The sequence below is a fragment of the Dromaius novaehollandiae genome, chromosome 5, assembly GCF_036370855.1.
Source record: "Dromaius novaehollandiae isolate bDroNov1 chromosome 5, bDroNov1.hap1, whole genome shotgun sequence".
NCBI lineage: Eukaryota > Metazoa > Chordata > Aves > Casuariiformes > Dromaiidae > Dromaius > Dromaius novaehollandiae.
This window is the reverse complement of record NC_088102.1, coordinates 35,314,484-35,335,414: the sequence shown is the minus strand read 5'-3', so window position 1 is coordinate 35,335,414 and position 20,931 is coordinate 35,314,484. Positions and strand designations below refer to the sequence as shown.

General features: G+C 48.1%; 1 protein-coding gene and 1 long non-coding RNA gene across 13 annotated transcripts in view; one reads left to right on the top strand and one right to left on the bottom strand.

Moving 5' to 3' along the window:
* Positions 1–547: 547 nt before the first annotated feature.
* LOC112979613 (uncharacterized) lies at positions 548–13,336 on the bottom strand. Of its 5 annotated transcripts, XR_010389380.1 has the most exons (5): positions 11,487–13,334; positions 9,546–10,060; positions 4,117–5,628; positions 3,563–3,600; positions 548–2,802 (listed from the first exon to the last, which is right to left on the bottom strand). It is a non-coding gene; the product is annotated as an uncharacterized LOC112979613 (long non-coding RNA). The 5 variants fall into 5 exon arrangements; XR_010389381.1 differs by lacking the exon at positions 9,546–10,060 and having other exon boundaries at positions 11,487–13,335; XR_003258225.2 differs by lacking the exon at positions 4,117–5,628 and having other exon boundaries at positions 11,487–13,326.
* Positions 13,337–13,592: 256 nt separating this feature from the next.
* MEIS2 (Meis homeobox 2) overlaps positions 13,593–20,931 on the top strand; it is a 172,349-nt gene continuing 165,010 nt past the window's right edge. For 2 of the 8 annotated variants that reach the window (XM_026093938.2, XM_026093937.2), the window contains exons 1-6: positions 13,595–14,469; positions 15,455–15,687; positions 17,174–17,315; positions 17,808–17,858; positions 18,602–18,652; positions 19,543–19,692. In XM_026093938.2, the coding sequence (XP_025949723.1) occupies positions 14,458–14,469; positions 15,455–15,687; positions 17,174–17,315; positions 17,808–17,858; positions 18,602–18,652; positions 19,543–19,692 (639 nt within the window). In that variant the 5' untranslated portion in view covers positions 13,595–14,457. Of the gene's footprint in view, positions 14,470–15,454; positions 15,688–17,173; positions 17,316–17,807; positions 17,859–18,601; positions 18,653–19,542; positions 19,693–20,931 lie in introns of all 8 variants that reach the window. The other 6 variants (XM_064512423.1, XM_064512422.1, XM_026093940.2 and 3 more) reach the window with 4 other exon arrangements.

The window sequence follows — 20,931 nt, the reverse complement described above, 5'->3', positions numbered from 1 at the left end:
GGTTTCACATCAACATCATTTAGCAAATATGTTTCCTTGGAAAGGCAATATTTTTATTTAGTATTTTGTTCAGAATGAAATAGCAAGACTAAACCCTTTCATTCTGATATTTTCATACTTTAGGAGAGTTCACATCTTCAGATCTAATTTGTTACTCTGACTTACTAGTATTCACTGATAACAGTACTTTATTATCAAATTTTAGAAGTACTTCATTTGGCTTGTATTTTGTAGCTATGCAATCCAATAAAATAGCTCCTCAACTTGAAGAATATTGATATAAAAATGAAGCCTTTCCCAGGAAACAATCCATCTAGAAGTATAATACTTGCAGCACAGCAGGTCCAAAATTCCACTCTTTGCACACTCAGTGATGTAAAAAATGTCAGATGAAAAATTAGGTGCCCAAGGAAAGCAGGACCAAGATCTTTATAGCTGTTTTCCCATTTATGGTGGATTATATAATCAAAGCAATGCCTCTCTCAAATACTAAAATTCTTGCTAGATGTTTATTTCTGGAACAAACAGTTACCGTGAACATATTGGCTGCAGACAGGACCTTCTTTAATGGATGAAGTCTGGAAACAACAGAACAAAGAAATTTGCTTTTGCATCACACAATACAATCTTGCTTCAATACCAAAAGCCGTTTGTAAGAGGAAGTGATCTGAAGTTAAGCAGGGGGAGGGGAAGAAAGGCGATTGATTATCCTCAATAGTGTTTAGAAGCTGAAATGAACCCACAGTGGCAAAATCGTTTATGTTGCCGGGTTCGTACTGCAAACTCTATTTACAGAGCAGCCATCCGGGTTTCAGATGGCTTTTGTTTTGCTCATGTTTCTGACCATATAAGTGAACATTAAAGCAAACAGGATTTTGTTTTGAACAAGTATTAGGTGAATAGATTTTCCTTGTGGACCAAACCCTGCTCTTATTAAATGAAATGGAAGCAGAATCAGGCTTGGTATGAGTAACTGTAAAAAACGAAAACAGTACATAGAAATATTTGTTATGCACTTTTATTATCCATTTAGTCTCTTGTTTGAATAATATCAACCAACCTATCAGGGAATAGAGATAGTGTGATAGGTGACTAGTGACACATCAAGAATGATGAAATGAAAAGCCCAAATGAACATACTGTGAATGACTTAAACTGAAAGCTGTTTGCCTATGCTGCTCTTGGTGAATATTTCCAAGTAAAGAACACTTTCCCACTAAGGATTGATTGTAGTGCCCTGATCTAATGTCGGGTTCCCAACTGGGAATAAGAGATCTGAGCCCAGAAAATAGATCTGCATTCATGCAAGAGTTCATTTCAGGTTAATAGTTTTTATCAGCTCTTCTATAAAAGAGAAAAATATTTCAAATGTTTCTTTTTAACTTTGCACATGAATAATGGGAATAAAATGACTTGGGTATTTAAGATGAAGCAATTAAAAAAAACGCTCATATATAGGTTAGTAAGTATAAACAGCTTTGTAGTTTTTGTTCAGTAATGCCAAGATCCTGGTGTTAAATGGCGTGTCTCAGCTGTTGTGAAGTCCAAGGTAAAGCTGTGTCCCTCAAACACCCAAGAAATAGTATTATCCAGTATGACACATGCCTAGACATGTCTTATTGTATATGTATAATATGGCCTCAAGGTAAGAGTACAGGACAAACACTTCTATTTTTTTTTCAATGCTTATATTTATCTACTTCAAAGAGAAGATTCTGTTAGCACTCTCTGATCAATAGAACTATTAGGGATGGTTTTTAATCACATATGAAGTAGTAAGAGGAGATTTTTAAATTTACCATGTACTTTTTAGACAAAATACACTAGTACATTATTGCAAGATTGTGTTTCATCATAGAAAAGCCTGTTCATCTCTATAGATCTGGAAAACACTTTGAAAAAGCATAAAGTACAATTGCAACATGAGAAATGCTCAAAAAATGTCAAACAAAAGCCATAGTTGTGAATCATCAAAGTATGAGTTAAGGAACCGATCTCTTCTGGAGCTGAGGCTTCCTGCAAGGATGGCGAGTTTCCACACTTGCCACTAGTAGGAACTGACTCAGTACTCTGCACAGGGAGACTCAGCATCCTGCAGAGATATCTGGAAGGAACCTTGTCCCATGCTCCTCATCCTGACAAACATCTCTTTGAATCAGTGGGACTTTGGCACACATTTGGGACTGAGAATACTGAAGACTATCAACATAGAAAACGAGTTGACTGCAGAGACTCCCAGCTTTGCACACAATTTCCTTTGACAATTTGTTCCCCAGTAGGTGAAGCCTATAGACTGACTGGCAGGCCTTCTCATGAGAGAGGGTCAGAAATGGTAATATCTCAGTGTCTCTTCTTCTGGACCTGTTTTTTCTGTGTAGGCACATGCTGTAAGTCAATTTCCTTTCCAGTGTAATAGCATTAAAGACAGTGGTGATACAGCACAGATGAGTTTTGCCCTTTGCGTTTACTGGCTAACTGTGTTGGGAACAAACTTGGTGAGTGGAAGTGTGTTAATGCAATAAGATGGTTAGACAAACACTTTAGACATAGAATTTGCTGTTTGGAATTAAGAGCAGTCTCAGCCCTTTAACACTGCCGCCAGGGAGAATATACCATTTAACTCACAATGAATAGAAATACCTAGATACTTTTAGTCTAACATGGAGAACACAGTGACATCCTAGAACTTGTTGAGCCTGCATGTCGCCCCTCTGCTTCCTCTTCGTCCAACCCTTGGGGACCATTTTCTCCTGTGGGTCTCTCCCATCCTCTGCAGTGTTATTGTGAATCATCCTGCTCAGCCTGCCAAAATTCAAATGGAAACATCGGATTTTTGAAACGATGAACAAGAGAGGAAAAAAGATTAGAGGAAAAAATAAAATTAGAGCAATTGTGGAGGGTTCATCTTCATAAAATAATGTGCATTAATTAATACATATTCCCTAACTTACCTTATGTCTGTGTTTCATTGCCTTGTGTTTGTAAGGTAATTAATTTAGCAGGAGAGATGAAAGGAGACAAAGAGACGACAGCAGGCATGTGTGAGAAAGAAGTCAAGTGTCGGTCTGTAATGGTGGGCAGTTCGAGAAGTGTTTTCGACATGCATTTTGTAAATGTTAAGAAAGTGTAAAAGAGCACATACAGAGGAATTTGAAATGTGGCGTCTTTTCTGCTGTCTCATCCACAGTTGTGTACTAAGTGTCTTTTGTTCATAGACGGGGAGGGGGAAAGCCTGGAGTCCCGTATAACATGCCTAATCTTGTGTAGCTTTGATCACTTGCAGTGAGTTTAGTAAACTAAAAACCCTTAAACTGAAATGTTTCCTGGTTGGGTAGAAAAAAAATGGATGTGTGTGTGTGTGTGTATATATATATATTTCTTTTCTGGACTTCAAGCTTCTCGGGGAAATGCTGTATCCAAGGGCTGTTTGGGGAGCTGGGAGTACTGTACTAAACCTCTCGGGCAAATGTTTGCATTGAATTGTTGAAAGAGTCTGCGATTGGCAACGCCACCCTGCCCTTGGCTAATGAGCCTTCCCCGAGAGAATATCAAGTGCAATTACCTTTCGGGGAATAACAACATACCAAAGAACCATGGACCCTGCAGAGAAAAACGAAACACTCATTCGTAGGTAGAAACAGCTATGAATCAGCATTAATTATCCAATAGAGGGAACAGGGTTGCAATAAGTCTCAGTTCCTGACTCACACCATAGATCACAGCAAATGTGAGCTACTTACAGAAAAAACATTTGCAAAGTTCAGCTTGCCCTAACCCCCCCTCCACTCATGCACGCACTTCCTCGCTGGAGTTGGGTTGGGGGCAAGGCTTTGGGGCAAGTTTCCCCGCTCCCAGTTTGGAGACGGCTGCGAGAGGCAATAAAAGGGCCTGGTGGCAGTGAGGGAGTCGTGAACGTCAGCGGGACAGTTAATCTAACGCGCAGATCGATGCGAGGTTTCCCATGTGCCGACGTCGCCGAGGACACCGCGCTTCCCTCAGAAGTCGCCGCGGCGGCCGCGCAGCCGGGCAGCAGCCCGCCCTCGGCCCCGGCGCGGGGAGAACTTCGCGCCCCCGCAGAGGCAGGCAGGGGAGAGGGGCCCGGGGGCCCGGGTTTACCGTGCACACTGCCAGGAGGGAGCCGGGGGCGGGGAGGAAGAGACACACGCTGTAGTCCGAACGGCTGGAAAAACATGCGAAACTGCCAGTCCAGAGCTGGTGCGGTTCCAGGGGCGGCCGCACGCCCGTGCGAGCCCCAGGTGCGCGCAGCGTGCGCGGGTGCGCCCGGGCGGGCAGGCGCGGCGTCGCGGCGGGGCCGCGTGGGCAGCCGGCGGCGGCGCGCAGCCCCGCAGCGCCCCGCGCAGCCCCGCGCGCCGCGCCGCGGCTGCCGTGCGCGGCCCGGGGCGGCTCCCCGGGGAGCCGGGCAGCCCCGCCGCAAACTCTCCGGACGCGAAGGCGCCGCGGAGAGGGGCCGGCTGCTTTGCTGAAACAAGGCACACGTATATTGAGTTTGTCAGGGATCATAAAACGTGAATTGATTATTCAAACAGCCATTGATTATAAAAGAATGCTTACTGCAGCAATGGGAAAGGTTAAAAGGAAATTGACCCTCTGCGTACGTGACATAAAGTCATTAGGTAAATGAGATATTCATACAGAGTATAATCAAGGTCATGCTAATTTTATTTGCGACATTCAGCTCAAATCTTGAGCTTCATTTGGGGGCAGTAAATTGTCCCCGAGGGAATAAAGACACCAGGTAGACCCCAGGTGCCATTAAAAAAAAAGAGTAAATAAAACCCAAAGAGGGCTGCAAATTACCCTGGAGTCCTGTGGCCATGGGGGGGCCGCTCCTGAGCGCCGGCGTGGCCGCGGGAGGGGGTCCCAGGCCCCGCGGAGAGGCGCGGAGCTCCGCGCGGGATCGGGCCTCCCTGGGGGGTGCGCTCACCCCTCTGCCCGCGGCGGTCCCTCCTCGAAGCCGGGGGAGAACCAGAGGTGCGGGCAGGGCCAGAGATCCTCGCCTCTCCCGGGTAGGATGAGAACGGGTGAAAAAATTAGATGTATTTATGCACATATTTATCCCCTCTAATTATAGAAATTAATCCTCTTACTTACGACTAAAAGGTAACGTCTGAGGCGTCCCTTTGATGTTTAACAGCATCATTTGTGGCTAACATTCCAACTGATTAAGGAATAATTGTTGTTAAATGCTTTACAAGTGGATAGTGTTTAATTGAGAGGCATTCATAATTTTACGGCTTACCACAAAATGAAACGTAATTAAAAACGCAGGAATTTCCAACTGATTTTATTCCAATTATGTTTATTGTTCAGACTAATTATTGCGGAAGATGGGGTGCTTTTACCCATCTCTAAATGGCACACACGTCTCCCAAATATACCCTAGCAGGTTTTCTTTTCCAGGTACAGCCTTGGGAGGGCTTTCTTCAGCCTCCGTTCCCCCCACTCCCATTATAATTAAATGCTCCAGCCTTTTCTTCTCTCCTCCATGCAACACCTTGAGATGTGAGAAAGTGATGGCAGCTCTCTTCCCTCAGAGCTCGAAGTAATTGTAGAAGGGCTGATGAATTTCTTGAAGAAACACTTGCCACACACTGAGGAAACCATCTCCTACCAAGATTTTACAAACCAAAGTAAACAAAGCACCCCAGGGGCGATTTCCTCCTTTTGCGCAGCTTACTTCTCAATTTACCTCAGAAGTGATCACAAACACACAAGAACTACAACAGAAATCATAGCTGGTCTGGGGAAAATATTCCAGATGAAAATAAGCAGAGAAATAAAAGGCGTTCAAAGGAAGGTCATTAAAATACCTGCCAGGCGCGCTGCCGTTCCCAAAACCAACCTTTCCTTCTTCCCCGTGAACTCAGAGCTCTCTTTAGTATCTATTTAAATAAATAGATCCCTAAAACACACACACACACACACACACACACACACACACACACACAGACACACAGACAAACAACAACAACAGCAATACTCAGGTCCATCTCAGCAACGCTTTTAAACAAGCTTCCCCCCACCCCGGGGAGGGGGGATGAAGTGGAGAGTAAAGTTACTTGACTAATTTCGCTGTTTGCGCGGTCGAAGAGAGTGTAGCGTGTAAATGGATTTATTTATTCTTGAGTTTTTCTACCCCGCCCCCAACTGGGCTCTCGGAGAAAATTAGAGAGAGGTGTCCGAGACCATGCTAATAAAAAAATCAGCGTTTATGAATGATCAGACCGGATCAGCCCCTCTTAAAATGAGGGCTGGGGGAATAAAACAGCCAGTACTGCTTCCCACTTGCGTTTTTCATTTGAGCTCCAAGCCGTTAAGAAAGGAGTACAGATATTCATTGCTCCTTTTGTATCCTTTTTTTCTGCCAGTACCCAGACGTAGGTGGTGCATGGGTGCAGTTCGGGGGCCTGTTGCGCTCTTTGGGAGGGTTTCGGCATTCACAGGTGTGCTTTGGCTCATCCGTGTCTTTCCGTATAGCTCCCCAGTGCTCCTGGAGGTTTAATCTAGGTGTGATGGTATGGTAGCAAAGTGTTTAAATCCTACTGGGGAAACAAGGACGAGGGGGGCAGGAGGGAGATTCCCTCCTATGGCAAGTTAGAAATAGCCCAAGCTTTCCAAAGGGACGTTTAAAGCGGACTTAATAGATCAATGTCTCTACTCTTTTGCTTCAGCTAAGAGTCCTGAATTCTTTGATTAAATTGACACAGATTTCCAGAGATGGGGAAAAGGAGGGGTATCTGGGGTGGGCATTTTATGCAAATGAGCAAATCCGAAATGTATTACAAATCCGCTGTAATAAAACTGACAGTTTTGACAGTATTGACAACATAAATATATGTTGGAACACAGCACTTTCAGACACTTAACCGATGAAGCAATAAAAAGATTCGACTACAATATTTCAAATAATCGACATTGATGTTTTGATACATCATTTTTATACCTCGAATCGATCTATCACTCTGTGACCGGTCAATTTTAAGTAAAAATCTGCTGCAATTATTTACGCTATTGCCAATGAAGACCTAATAACTGTTTTCTATTAATTACAGCAAAACTAAGCATTATGAGGACTAACCGGCCGTATATTCTATCGTACGGTCCCCTGCATTTCTTATATGGAGAGCAAACACGTATATGTATATTGCGCTCTCTTTGTGGGATCAAAAGAAAGCCGTACAAAGGCTATCAGGATCTTTTAGAAAGAAAACTCTCTTTTGGGAACACACCGCGGGCACTCACCGCGTATTTCTAGGAAATACGCTGTATTATTTTGTCAGCTCTTTCTCTACGCACTACCAAACCGGGTTCCCAAGATTTTTCTTTTCTTTTCTCTTCCCTTTGGGCTGAGCGCTGGGTCTCACTTCAAACAACGGGCCGGGCAGCGCTTTCCAAAAAAGGGAGATCCGTGCTTCGAGCGATCGCGTGTGTGCATGAGTGTCCCCGTATCATTTCAAAAGAAACAGGAGGATATTGTTCTCTCCGGACCGAGAACTCCAGCGCAAAAATGAAGGCACTCCTCTTCTGGAGTTTTATAGAAGGCGGGAGAACAAAAGTGCATATTTTGAGTGAGGGAGCAGGGAAAGCGCTGAGCGACGTTTGGAGGCTTCTCGGATGCTCTGATGTTGCACTAAAGAGGTTTAGGTTGCCCCAACTAACCTTATTGTTACGGTGTCACGTTGCAAAGATGGATTTTTTTTTTTAAGGCTTCAAGCTTCTTCCAACAAATGCAAACTCGATTTTTAACTACCCCGATAGAAACAGCCTGCACGGCGTTACGGCAAAACCCTGACAGGTATTTTTTTCTTTCTGCTTTTGATGGAAATACGCCCGCTGGATGCCGATGGGCTTCGCTTTTACCATCCTCGACGTAAAAAAGCTCAGCGCCCGCTGCATGTCGGCGCTTCGTGCGCACCGCCTGCGCGGCGAGCGAGACCCGCGAGCCGGGGACCGAGAGGGGCCCGCCGGGCCCCCTCGCCACCGCGGCCCGGGCCCCGCGGAGCGGCCGCGGCCCGGACGGGGCGCACGCGCCCGGAGCGCCCCAGGGCCAGAGCCGCCCTCCGCGCCCCAGGGCCAGAGCCGCCCTCCGCGCCCCGCGCCCCGCGCCCCGCGCTCCGAGCCCCGAGCCCCGAGCCGGGCCGTGGCGGGGCTGCGCGGCGCGGCGCGGCGGGCGCGCTGGAGCCCCGCCAGATAGCGCTAGAGGGCTACTGATGGCCCCGCCGCCTGCGCGGCCCCGCGCGGCGGGAGCGCGGCGCGGGGGACGGGGCAGCCCTCGAGGGCCGGGCGCAGCCCGCGCGGCTGCGGAGCGGACACAGCCCCCGGCCCCTCTGGGTCCGCGGCGGCCCAAAAAGAGGGGGAGGGAGGGAAGGAGGGGGGGAAGAAAGAGGGTTAAAGGGAAGCTAACAGGTAAGTAAATGAACCTCCTCCTAATCCCGCTCCCAAAGATCGCGGTCATACCGCAGCCGAGGTCAAGAAAAGTTCACCGTGATGGGCCACCACTGACTTTCCGGACTGGGGAGATTTTCGAAAACTAATAGATTGCTGAAAAGCGAAGTACATTATTTGCAGGAGGGGGGATGAGGATGAGGAGCTAAATGAATCCAGGGATGTGCAGAAGCTAAAACGTGCATGATTTCACAGGGGCATCCGAGATGGGACCTCGAAACTCCTGCAGCTGCGGGAAGTCGGAGGGGAACCAGGCTGGGCTGGGACGAAGAAAAACTGACTCAAGTTATAACAACGAGCCCTACAGGCAACGCAGAGAGCCTTAAAGCGCGATTTTGGAGACAGAAATTTGAACTGTGGAATAATCCCGATTATAAAAGAGAAAATGTACTATTTGCACCCCACACTTCGCCTTGTGAACAGAATGAAAAGACAATTTTCTGTGGATTTTGCCACAAGGTCATAGTTACATTGTAACCCTGCAGATACCTTTTAACAGATGTATTGCTTTCTTCCTTAAATCTGATACATTTCCTAGAACTACAGTTGAAGATGAAATGCCAATTCAAATTTCAAAATAATTCATTCTATTTTACAGTCTCCTTAGCCCATCAGTTATGAAATTTGCCTGCAAACGTAAACTCTACATTTCTGGATACAATGGCATCATCCAAAAATACTTCAACTCAGCGCACAAACAAACAAACATTGAATAAAGTTACAAACAAGATTAAGGTTTAAGTTATTTGCCCCTGTAGCAAGGCGTCAATTGTTCTAACAGATGTAGGGAGGCTAAGAGGATTTAAATCACGCGAATTTAATAAACCAGATTAGCAATAGGTGCTTTCCACAAATGCTAGGAACCGTAAAGTAAATCTACCCCGAATTATCTATTAGAGCAGGGCACTGTCTACCAGGAGTGCAGAGAATTTCCGAGGGGGGCAAAGAGGATCTCGTGTAAGCACAGTTTGTTTCCCCCCAGAAACCTTCCTATTTGCATTAAATCTTGCACTACACACACAAAAAAGCAGTAGTTTAAGATACACGATGGAATATAGTCTTGAAATCTGAAATATTACCTGTTGTGCCATCCGCTTTTGCAAGGCTGGGGAAAGAGAGAGAGAGCGAGCGAGCGAGCGAGCGAGGCACGTCTCAGAGCCAGCAAAGGACTAAGATGCCACACTTCGGAAAGGCTGATTGAAAACAGACTCTTAAGTTTTAGAGGATTTTCTCTCTCACTCCCTCCAAGCGCTAGGAAGCCGATTTGGGAGTTTGAAGGGAATAGGTTTCAGCGTCCATATTTGTTCTGGTGCACTTGTAAAATGCGATTTGGAGAGGATCTTTAGCCCTCTGATTGTCTTTGTATTGTTTTTCTTGAAACGGATCTTTTGCCCTTAATGAATCCCCACACAGCTGGACAGCTCCTTCTCGGACACTGAGAGCGCTAACCCCAAACTGACCCCAATTTGACACCACAAGATGAAATTTTACCGCCTGTTAAAACCATTTCCAGCCTCGGCAAAAGGAGCTGGCTGTTGACTGAGATGCACTTCCATACCGGACACCTCATTCCTCTTTGGACTTTTCGGCTGATCTTAAAAAAAAAAAAAAAAAAAAAAAAGGAGAGAGAGAGAAAAAAAAGAAAAGAAAAAAAAACCCGACTCAGCTCTCCCACACTTTTCCGAGGAACATCCTCTGCTGTGGAAGTGATGCACGAGAAATCGAAATTAGCCAATTTAATTCCCTGAATTACTGGGTTTTAAAAGAAATACATCATCACGCTAAAAAAAATAACATAAGAACTTGGAAACCTCCACTCTCCACGTACCCCATTTCCCTCTGAGTTCCCAACAGCATCTTTGTAATAGCTGAGTACTTTCACTTAAGGGCGCTAAATTGAGATTCCCCTTTAATGGCTAAACTGTAGTGCTTTATAAACCATGTTCTCTGTGTGCTTTAATCCACTGGGATAGTGAAGAGGAAAAGGCTTCAGCTCTTTTCACGGAAAAAAAGACACAACAGGAACATGAAAAGCCCCTCACTTATCATATGAAATTTCACTTTCTATCAAGTTAAAATCATTTTTAAAAGTTGGTCCCCGTCCCAGATTACATACACGCACAGCAGGGCTAGCCAAGGCAGGGGGTTAATTAGTTAAAAAAAAAACAACAAGAAAAACAAGTGAAAGGAGCAGCATTGAACACTTCAAAATCTTTGGCTGTTTTTTGCAGCCTTGGTTTAGGCGGCTTTCTAACAATTCTTTAGTCCAGAGAACCGAGATCTACAGGCACTGCCGTGAAAAACACAATTAAGAAAAAAATAAAGTCTAAAATTTTGTCCTAAACAATGGAGCGCCTTCTTCTATGGGAGCCAAGTCGTTTAAAAACTTCCTTTTGTGAAGAAAACTGATGAACTTCTCCCACATCGCTCCCTGCCTGAGATCTGAACAAATACATGAAGCCTTCAGTGTAACTAGATTGCTTTTGCACGGCCACGTTAGAAGGAAAGACCTCTTCTTCAGTGATACCGAAGCTATTTGAAAGGAGACACACTTGTATATCTCAAGAGGCAGGGATCGGGGTTTGCACTGCCTCGGTTAAAAAATAAGTTTAGAAGCTACAAATATTTAAAATATGCCCTCGAAGCTGGCTGTATTGGCTATATCACAACCAAGTGATTCCACGGAAGTTTAGGGACTGGGAATCTTTTGGGGGAGAAGGGAGGAGAAAAATAAATAAAAACAAATAGCATTCATCGATGACTAGATCTCTTTAAAAAATCTGCTAGAAAAGTACAGCTGTAAAAGTAGGAAAGGATTTGCATAACCTACTGCTCTGTAGGTCTCCGTGCACCCAAAGGATTAGCCAAGCATTCATTACCATGAATATCTTGAATTACGCTACCGATTTATACGACAGAGTATAAAATACTGCACAAGAAGACTGGCTTTTTCCTTGCGAAATGAATCGACTTAAGCACTGCTTGAAACAGATCTACATACTAAGGGCTTTTTTACTCACCTTTCTTTACAGTCCCGTGAAAGTCAGTCACAGCAATTCGGTTGCTCTTAGGACTAGCTTTAAGCTTGGAGGAGATCCTCTAGGGAAAAAAAGCGGGTTTGCTCTCCGGCTTCTGGCGGTTTTTAAGCAGGGTGCAACTCTGGCTAAAAGTGGGAGAGTGACTTTTCTCCACATTGCCCACATATTTGTAAATACAGGCTGCTCTGCAGGGCTCGGCGCTATCGGAACACGCAGGAATGCCCACTGGCGTTTGTCAGCCCTCCACACTATCTTTCTTTATATGTGAGGGCTGATTTCCCGCAGACATCATTGTTATGATGGCTCATTTAATCAAACTGTTTAATTGCTCCGGTAATCACTATCATCATCACAGGTACTCAATCATTCATCATTTTGGAGGGGTTTATTGACCTCTGGAGCTCATTCCCTACGCCTATTAAAATCAGGCCAAATTTCTATAACTACCCTTTGAGTCATTTTCTTAAAGGCCCCCCACCCCCACCCCCCGGCCGCCAAAAAAAAAATCCTAAAACCATCACCATTATCATGAAAACAAAACAAAACAAAACAAACCCTAACTGAATCAAAGACATTTTTCTGCGGTGTACGTTTAAAAGCCATCTATGTATGAGGCACATTCACAACTGAGTACATAATCATTGATAAATCCCACTATTAACGGGATAGTCTGTTTTAGATTTTATGTGCAGGGGAGCGTGAATGAGGGTGGGGGGTTGGGGAGGACAAAACTGCAGCAATCGATAGTTTGACCATCGCTCCTCCCCTAAACTTCAAGCATCCCCCATGATTGATGATCCCGGGTAGCTTTGGTAATTGACTGCTCTGAGGTAAGGCATGCTCCAGCTCCAGCCAAGCGATTGGGCGAGAGAAACACACCAAAATTAACATGTGTGTGTGTGTGTGTGTGTGTGTGTGTGTGTGTGTGTGTGTTTGGAAAAGTTCATGTGGTGCTCCAGGGTGGGGGTGCAGCATCTCACTTAATTTGCTAAATACCCCTCCTGCAATTAGCGCTGCCATTAGAAGGCATTACCGAGCTAATGCTGCAGCACGCACTCCGCCAGCGCGACGCAGATACACAGCGATACACACGCAAACGCTTCGCACACCGACGGGTCCGCTCAAAATGAACATGCAAACACAAATCTACATAACATCTGGATCTATCCTACAAAAGGCTGAGCATGACTTTGTTTTGAAGCCCTTTTCAAAGACCGGCAGCCTCATCGCACAACTAAAAGGGATTTCCCCCCTCTCCCCCCGCCTCCCCCCCAAGACATCCACAGCGTGCTTGATAGCAGCGATCACTTAATGAAGAGCGGTGCCAAATACGGTTTGAATGAGGCGTTCTCTTCGTGCCCTGAAAAAATAATTTTTAAAAAAGCACAATGAATGTACACAGGAAAGAAACCACGCTCGCAACACAACATGCTGGCGGGCACACGGCGCTTGGCTAGAGCAGGCTGCCTTCCCGGGGAAGAGCAACTTTGCACCACCACCACCCCCCCCCCCCCCACACACACACACACTGTAGCTCTCGGTGCCCTCGGACTCGCATACCATTCGCGGCAACAGCGATAGCTGGAGATTTAAATAAATAATTCAGTACATAAATCAGGCGCTAAACATCGCGATTAATCGGAAGGTATTTTGCTGCTAAAACAATCTAGCGCGAACCAACCCGGGTCTGGGCTTCTACCGCACTTTTCTTCTCGCTCCCCGCAGTTTTCCCTGCCTCTCCCCCCTCGCACACTCGCACACACGCACTCTCCCTGTCCTTCCTCCCCTGCCTGCCTGCCTGCCTCCCTCCCTCGCTCCCTCCCTCCCGCCCGCCCGCTCCCTCCCTCCCTCCCTCTCGCACGCTCTCTCCTTCCTACACGCGCCGGGCTGCTCGGGGCAGGGGCTGCTGCGCGGCTCCCCCCGCGCGGCGCTGCAGCCGCCCTGCCGGCGCGCTGCGCATCGGCGGCGCTCTGCCGGCTGCGGCGCCCCGCGCCCGCGCCGCGCCCGCGCCCCGCCGCCGCCGCTCCCGCCGCTCCCGCCGCTCCCGCCGCGCCCGCCGCGCCCGCCGCTCCCGCGCCGCGCCCGCGCCCGCCGCCGCTCCCCGCCGCCGCCGCCGCCGCGCTGCAGGACTGGCTATGGCCACCGCCACTTCCGGGTTCCGTCACTTCATTCTCCCGCCGATCAGCGCCGCAAAACTGAGCCTCTTCTATAAGGCAGCCAGCAGCCAACCTGCCAACACTTACTGACACTCACTCATCCCAGAGAGAGGGAGAGGGAGACAAAACACCTACCGGGGGAAAAAAAAAGGAGCAGAGAGGGGGAAGTCCGGGCTTTGCAAACTATTCAATTTTTCTTCGCATCTTCCCCCACCCCCCTTCACAGTACTTAAAAAAAAAACCCTATAGCGATCCTAAAAGGCAAAACCCAAGCGCGGAGTTACTGGAAGAAGAAACCGGGGTTAAAAAGATTCCTCCTCTCTTCTTCATCATCATCAACCATCATTCATTCACTACCTTGACATTCCCTGGCTTTGATTGACAGCTGGAGTGGCAAAAAGCCATGAGACACGACAGTTTGGTTACATGTGGGTTGCTGACGGGCCGATCGTAACCTTCAGTTTGGGGGCTTGACAATTTTTTTTTTTTTTTTGCGTAGAGAAAGAAAAAAGGAAAAAGAGAGAGAGAAAGAGAAAAAGGAAAGAGAGAAAGAGAGAGAAAAAAGAAGAAATACACAGAAACTCATCGTGGTTCTTGACTGTTTTTTATATATTATTGTTGTTGTTGTTGTTGTTGTTGTTATTATTATTATTTACCCATATTGGAGGATAGGAGAAGTCTATAAGTGGGTTGCAAAAAAAAAAAAAAAGGAATCTTCTTCACTCTAAATCACTTTCTTTGCTGGACTGGGATATTAAATATACGACATATCCAGGAGTTTATTGGAGCGCAGACTGATGGCGCAAAGGGTAGGTTTAAATCTCCAACACTTACCTATATATAAATCCTCTCTTAAGAGGGGCCTGTCCGATTTGCTCTCCTCTGTTGCTGATGATGATGGCGGCCACTATTAAAAAATAGCAGCAAATATTATTCACTAGCTTTTTGTGTGTGTGCGTGAGTGTCTCTGTGCGTGTGTCTCTCTCTGCAATTGTTCCACGCTTTTTTCCTCTCCAGCTTTTCCCCCAGCAGCGCGATTTCCCTGCTCCCTAGCTGCTCAGTAGCACGGGTTTCACAGGGGAAAGCTCGCTGCTGCTGCTGCTGCCGCCGTTGCCGCTGCTGCCTAGGGAAGACTAGGAAATACATATGTGTGTGTGTATATATACGGATGTATATATATGTATACATATATAGCTGCCTGTTTTGTCCCTGGCTTTGACAAGAACGAGGGGAATTGCTACTAAATAATGTTTCTGGTAACTTTCAGATTATTTCCCCCTTTATCTCCCCCCGTCCGGTGCACCCTGCCTTCCCTCTCTCCTTCCCGGTGTTGATTTATTTATATAGTTGCTTTTGATTCTGCCTGTTTATTCATTTCCATTTTTTTTTTTTGCCCTTCCATTCTGATTCAGAGCAACTCTGGTTCCTCTCCTCCGTTTCCTTCCTTTTCACCCCGGTTTCCTTGCTAGGGTTTCTCCTTCCCCTGCTGAAGCGGACCGGCTCCCCCCGCACACACACACGCAGCCACGCACTTTCCCCCTTTCCCTCTCCGCGCACCCCGCTCCCCCCGCAGCCTCTCCAGCCTCTGCCCCCGGTCCCGGCCGGTTTCGGCTTGCACCTTCCCCCCCCGCGGCGGCTGCTCTTGTTTTGTTTCGCTCCGTTCGTGCCCGCCTGGTGCTTCACTCTCTTCTGACTTTTGTTGTTGTTGTTTGGTTGGGTTTTTATTCCTCTTTCTCTCTCTCTCCCCCTCTCCCCTTCTCTCGCTCGCTGCTCTTCCGGCCCGTTTCTTGACAGTACGATGAGCTGCCCCACTACGGCGGGATGGACGGAGTAGGGGTGCCGGCGTCCATGTACGGGGACCCCCACGCGCCGCGGCCGATCCCCCCCGTGCACCACCTCAACCACGGGCCGCCGCTCCACGCCGGCCAGCACTACGGCGCCCACGCCCCGCACCCCAATGTCATGCCGGCCAGCATGGGCTCCGCTGTCAACGACGCCCTGAAGCGGGACAAGGATGCGATCTACGGGTAGGTGCCGCCGGGCCGCCGGCGCCGCGGCCCCGCGCGGCAGCGCCGGTGCCCGCGGGCGGCGGGGAGCGGGGAGCGGGGAGCGGGGAGCGCGGCGCGGAGCCCCGCGGGTGCGGGAGGCCGCCGCGCTCGGGGGCCGCGCACGGCCCCGCTCTGCGGCCCGGGGCGACGGGGACGCGCCGGGCGCTGCTGCCGCTGCCGCCGGGTTTAGCACAAGTACCGCCCGAGCCTGGTGCTTAGCTGAGCTGCCAGGACCCCGGCAAACGCGTCCCGTAAAACCACCCCTCTCGACCCAGAGAGGCTGCGTTTGGGGGGGCACGCTGCTGCTCCTTTTTTTCTCTTTTTTCTTTTTTTGCCGTGGGGTTTTTTGTCTGTCTCGGAAAGGCCCCAGCCAGGAGTTCAGGCAGGAGAGGTGGCTCTCATCGCGCTGGATCTCAGTCGGAGAAGTGTTGTTCTGGTGATCTCGTTGATCAAGATGCCATAATAACACTCTTCCGACACTGTAAATAAAGAGCTATTCAGATCGCCGAAGACAGTAAGAATAAAAGGGATTCACTTCTCACAAGCAGCTCTTCCTGAGATAGAAGAAATAAATACATTGGAGGCAGTGAGCTGAGTTTTCTATTTAGGAAAGAAAGAACATGGGAGAGAGGAAAAAAAAAAAGAAAACGTATCCAGCAAAACTCAAGCCTGTGCCAGTGCATTGCTTGGGGGGAATGACACCGATTCCCTTCAGTGCCTTTTGGAAAAAATACTAAATTATCCTAAAAGGAGAGATAGTAACTTCTATGACAGAGTGTGGGGCCTTGATCAGACACCAGAGGGGAAAACAGAAAAACGTACGCTTACTACTTAGCACACATATAATATATATTTTTTTGTGACTACTCCAACTATGGGAAAATATTTCTAGAAGTGCTCCCCCCCGCCACCCCCTCCCCAGCTCACTTATCTGGACAGCTGGTATTTTACTTGGGTGTGCTTCCTAAGCCAGGAAACTTCACCACATTTTTGTTAGCAGGCTCCCTGAAAAATAAAATCACGTATTAAGTAGTTTGCACAGTTTGCCTACCCGTGCTTCTCATTTTAGGTCGTAGCTTGAAGGTAGGGATGGGATCTTCCAGGTTTCGCGTTATTTTAGGCTGTGGCTAAAAGTGTAAGGTTCTCAGCTGAGCTGTTGCCTGCGTGTGTGCGTGTTTGGTGCATGTGCGCTTGGAGCAGAGGTCATTTTTGTACTGATTCGTGGGGACTGCACGGGGATGTGGCTTGGGCATTCGCAATTTCCAAAACCCCTCGGTTTTATTTCAAAATGGGATTCTCCCCTGCTCTGCTCGAAGCAATATTGAAAGGCAGCAGAGCGTGGTATGTCCGTGTGTGTGTGTGCGCGCGTGTGTACGTGCATTTAAAAAAATACTTGTTGATTAGAGCTCTTCTTTCCTCCCTCTCCCCCACCCCTCCGCTCTCTTTGTGTGCCACTGCCCGGTAGGCACCCGTTGTTCCCCCTCTTAGCTCTGGTCTTTGAGAAGTGCGAGCTGGCGACCTGCACGCCCCGGGAGCCCGGCGTGGCCGGCGGGGACGTCTGCTCCTCCGACTCCTTCAACGAGGACATCGCCGTCTTCGCCAAGCAGGTCCGGCAGCGCTCCCCCCGCCCGGCCCGGCCCGGCCCGGCCCGGCCCGGCCCGGCCCTTCCCCGCGCTCCCGGCCCCGCTCGGCCGCCGGGGGCGGGCGGGGGCGGCGGGCTGCGCGCCGCGGCCCGGCTCGCCCTGGCCCTCCTCGGCGGAGAGCCCCTCCGCGGCGCCGCGTTCACATCCTCGCCCTCGCCCTCATGAATTAGTGAAAGGGAAATGCGACTGTGGCCGAGCTGGGGAGGCAGAGGAAGCGGGGGAAAGGGGAGAGATCAAAAAGAGAGGGCTCCCGTGACAGGGCAGCGGGCTCCGCTGCGGGCTGGCAGCAGCAGGGCAGGCTCCTTTCCACGTCAGTGGGGGCTCCGGGGCGTCCAGCCGGATTTTGGTGTGACCTGTGCTGGCTAGTTTTGTCACATGCTTTTCCCCTTCAAGTGATTCGGTTACAGGGCTGAGGAAAGAAGCCGTAATTTACGCTGCTTCTTCTGCTTCTCGTAGGTCCGCGCCGAAAAACCACTTTTCTCTTCAAACCCCGAGCTGGACAATTTGGTAAGGCCTCACCCGCGGCCCCGCTCCCCTCCCGCCTCTCCGTCCCCCCGCAGCAGGCTCGCAGCACCGCGGGCGCCGGGGGAGGCAGGCTCGGCCGCGGCACCCGGCCGGAGGCGCGGGGCAGGGGGCAGAGCCGGGAGGCTCCCGAACTGCCGTCCGGAGGCTTCAAAGAGCTCCGCTTTTAAAGTGAGCCGAGGCAGGCTCACAAGTCCCAGTGCATTGCAAAGCCGTGTTTAAAAGCCACGGGAAGCTAAAGTAAAGGAAATAACTGCTTAAGAAGAGAAAGCTGGAGATTTCTAACGCAATTCTTTTGCTAATGTGAATGATTTCAATATTCAAAGTGCCTAAATCCGCTTGTAAAGAGGACGCCAAACTATTCATCTTGGGCATCCCCCCCTTTCTTCCAAGGGCGTGGGGTGTGAGAGCGTCTTTGGCCTCTCTGCGGACCCTCAGCGATGAGGGCCGGGGTGCTGAGAGGGAGCGAGGAGAGGAGGGAAGAGGTTTTCTCCAAGATCGCGGTAATAAAGCACTAATCAACGCTCCTCGAATAAATACGATAAAAATCAAGTACTTAGGTTAAAGTTGATCAAAATTACTCAAGCGTGACCAATGAGCTAAAATCCCGGATAATGACTGCGCGCCCTGACAATCCCCTTCTCTCCCTGGTCCGTGGGGCTCGCAGCGCCGCACGGCCCCCGTGCCTCTGTCTCCCGTGTAACCCCTTGCTCAAAACTTTCTTGCAGATGATCCAAGCAATACAAGTACTAAGGTTTCACCTTTTGGAATTAGAAAAGGTAAGAGCCAGGGAGGTGGGGGGACCAGCGATGCCCTCCCCCCCGCCCCCCACCCCCCTTGACTGTGTGGGACAGCTTGTAAACATGGCCAGGGGAGAGAGGGGAAACGCAGTGTGACACTGTAACCTGTGCCATAAGAGCATGTGACACCCGACAGCCATGCTCAGCCCAGCCCGGTATTTCTCTCCCAGTGTAATTTCAACCGAGTCATTAAATATATATATTATTAACCCCCCTTACCTCCTTCTTACCCCTTCCCTCCCTTGAAGCTCTTTCCCTGACTCGGAAATATGTTTAACAAAAGAAGAAATGAAAGCACTCCTGGTTTACTCCAGCCCTGGCAGGCATATTAAGCCCAAACAAGCACTAAATGTTTGGAGGAGGCAGGGGGCCCCTGCTCGGCGTGGGGAGGGGGCTGTGCCCTGGGATGAGGACGGCTGTTCCCAGGGCCTCAGCGAATATCTTCATTTTACTAGTCCCGGCCACAGAGACTTTCTTTTTTCTTTTTTTCTCCCCCCCCCCCCGCTTTTTTTTTTTCCCCCTCAGTTTAAACAGATCCCATCCCGAGTGACTAGTTGTACCTGTCTGGGCTGTGCATGTTCCAGAGATACTGGCTAGGTCCAGCTCCCAGTGTTTTGATGTTATCATCAAATCGGATTTTCCTCTGCACACTAGACTGAGCCCACTATCTCTAACTTGTTGCTGCGGCAAGTCTCTAGAGAATAATATGTGCTGCAACAATTTCTCTATTGTTTCCTTGCCTTCAACTATTGTGCCCCTTAATTAGAGTTACTTGTGGAGTAGATCAGAGTGTTGTTCTTGCTACCAAAAAAAGTTGCAATCCGATATTTTGCTATTATTGCTGCTATTATTCTCGTTACTGTTTCCAGGTTCATGAGTTGTGCGATAACTTCTGCCATCGGTACATTAGTTGTTTGAAAGGAAAAATGCCAATAGACCTCGTTATTGATGAAAGGGATGGCAGCTCCAAATCAGATCACGAAGAACTCTCAGGATCTTCCACAAATTTAGCCGACCATGTAAGTCCTTTTGATTTCTTTATGGCATTTTTTTAGGACTTTAACCTGCTTAGAGAACCTGTCCCCGATTTCATTGTTTTGGTGTTGTTGCCCAGTATTATTATTATTTTTACCTTTTGCAAGTTCGGGTCCCATCTTTTCACTTTCTTCCCTCGTGATTTGTAAAATTGTAAAAATGCAAAAGGTTGTTTCTGTTTCCATCTGTAAAGCAGCGAGTTTGTAATGGTTTGTAAAGTTTCCTGATCTGGGCGACTTGAAGAGCTAGCAAATTGTCTGTTTGATGTGGTGATCGGTGCTTTCTCTTCTTCTTTGCCAACTCCGTAATCAATGCAGCAATGTAAGAAAATAGAGACAAGAAAGTTAGGGAGAAAGTTTGCTGATTTACCCCCCCCCCCCCGCCCCTCTTGTGGGGATGACAAGTGATGAGAATTATTGGCAATACTACATTGCATTAAAAAAGGGTTAGCACATTAGAGTTTCCAATGCTTGTGCTTTATAGCAACTTATTGTCAGAATATGGACTTATTGCCAAACGCCTGAAGCATCTTCATAATAAAAGACAGTAACCTTGATGAAGCAATTATTAACAATGTATTACAGAAAGCTGGAGAGAATTATGATTGAGTAACCGTAGGTTAGCGGTTGATTTTAACACTTTAGGAGTTGGTGAATTCGTGTTATGTGTGTAGGACTAAACGTTGGTGTGCGTGGTAAGGCGAGTGCCTTTGTTTTTCCGGGTTTTGCAAATAATGTTTTGGAGCAGATCTTGTGATACTTTAAAGTATGTAGACGCAGAGAGACTTCGGGAAGTGAAGGAAAAGATTGCAGCTGGTACCGCAGAAAAGGGAACGAATAGCTATGGTTAAAAAGAGTGGGTGTGAACTCTAGTTTATTTATAGGAACGCATCCCTGGGGGGTAAAGGGGTTTACACAGTTTTAGATTCAATTGAACTCATAATCTAAATGATACAGTCTAATATTTTAGCGGTTGAAATATTAATTTAACACCCGGTGTGAAGTTAACCATGCTTTCTGCACAGGCGCCTGCCTTTATTTCTCAGTGTGTTAAGGAGAGTAGCTTTAAGCCCAAGGAGAAGGAGCCTTCTAGGAGCTTTTGTTTCTTTTGAAAACATGTTGTTTGTATGTGTATTTGATAATTACATTAGACCTGGACTGAAGCTCAGCTGGGAAATAAAATAATAATAAATTCTTCTAAATGCCTTCCCCCCCCCCCCCCCC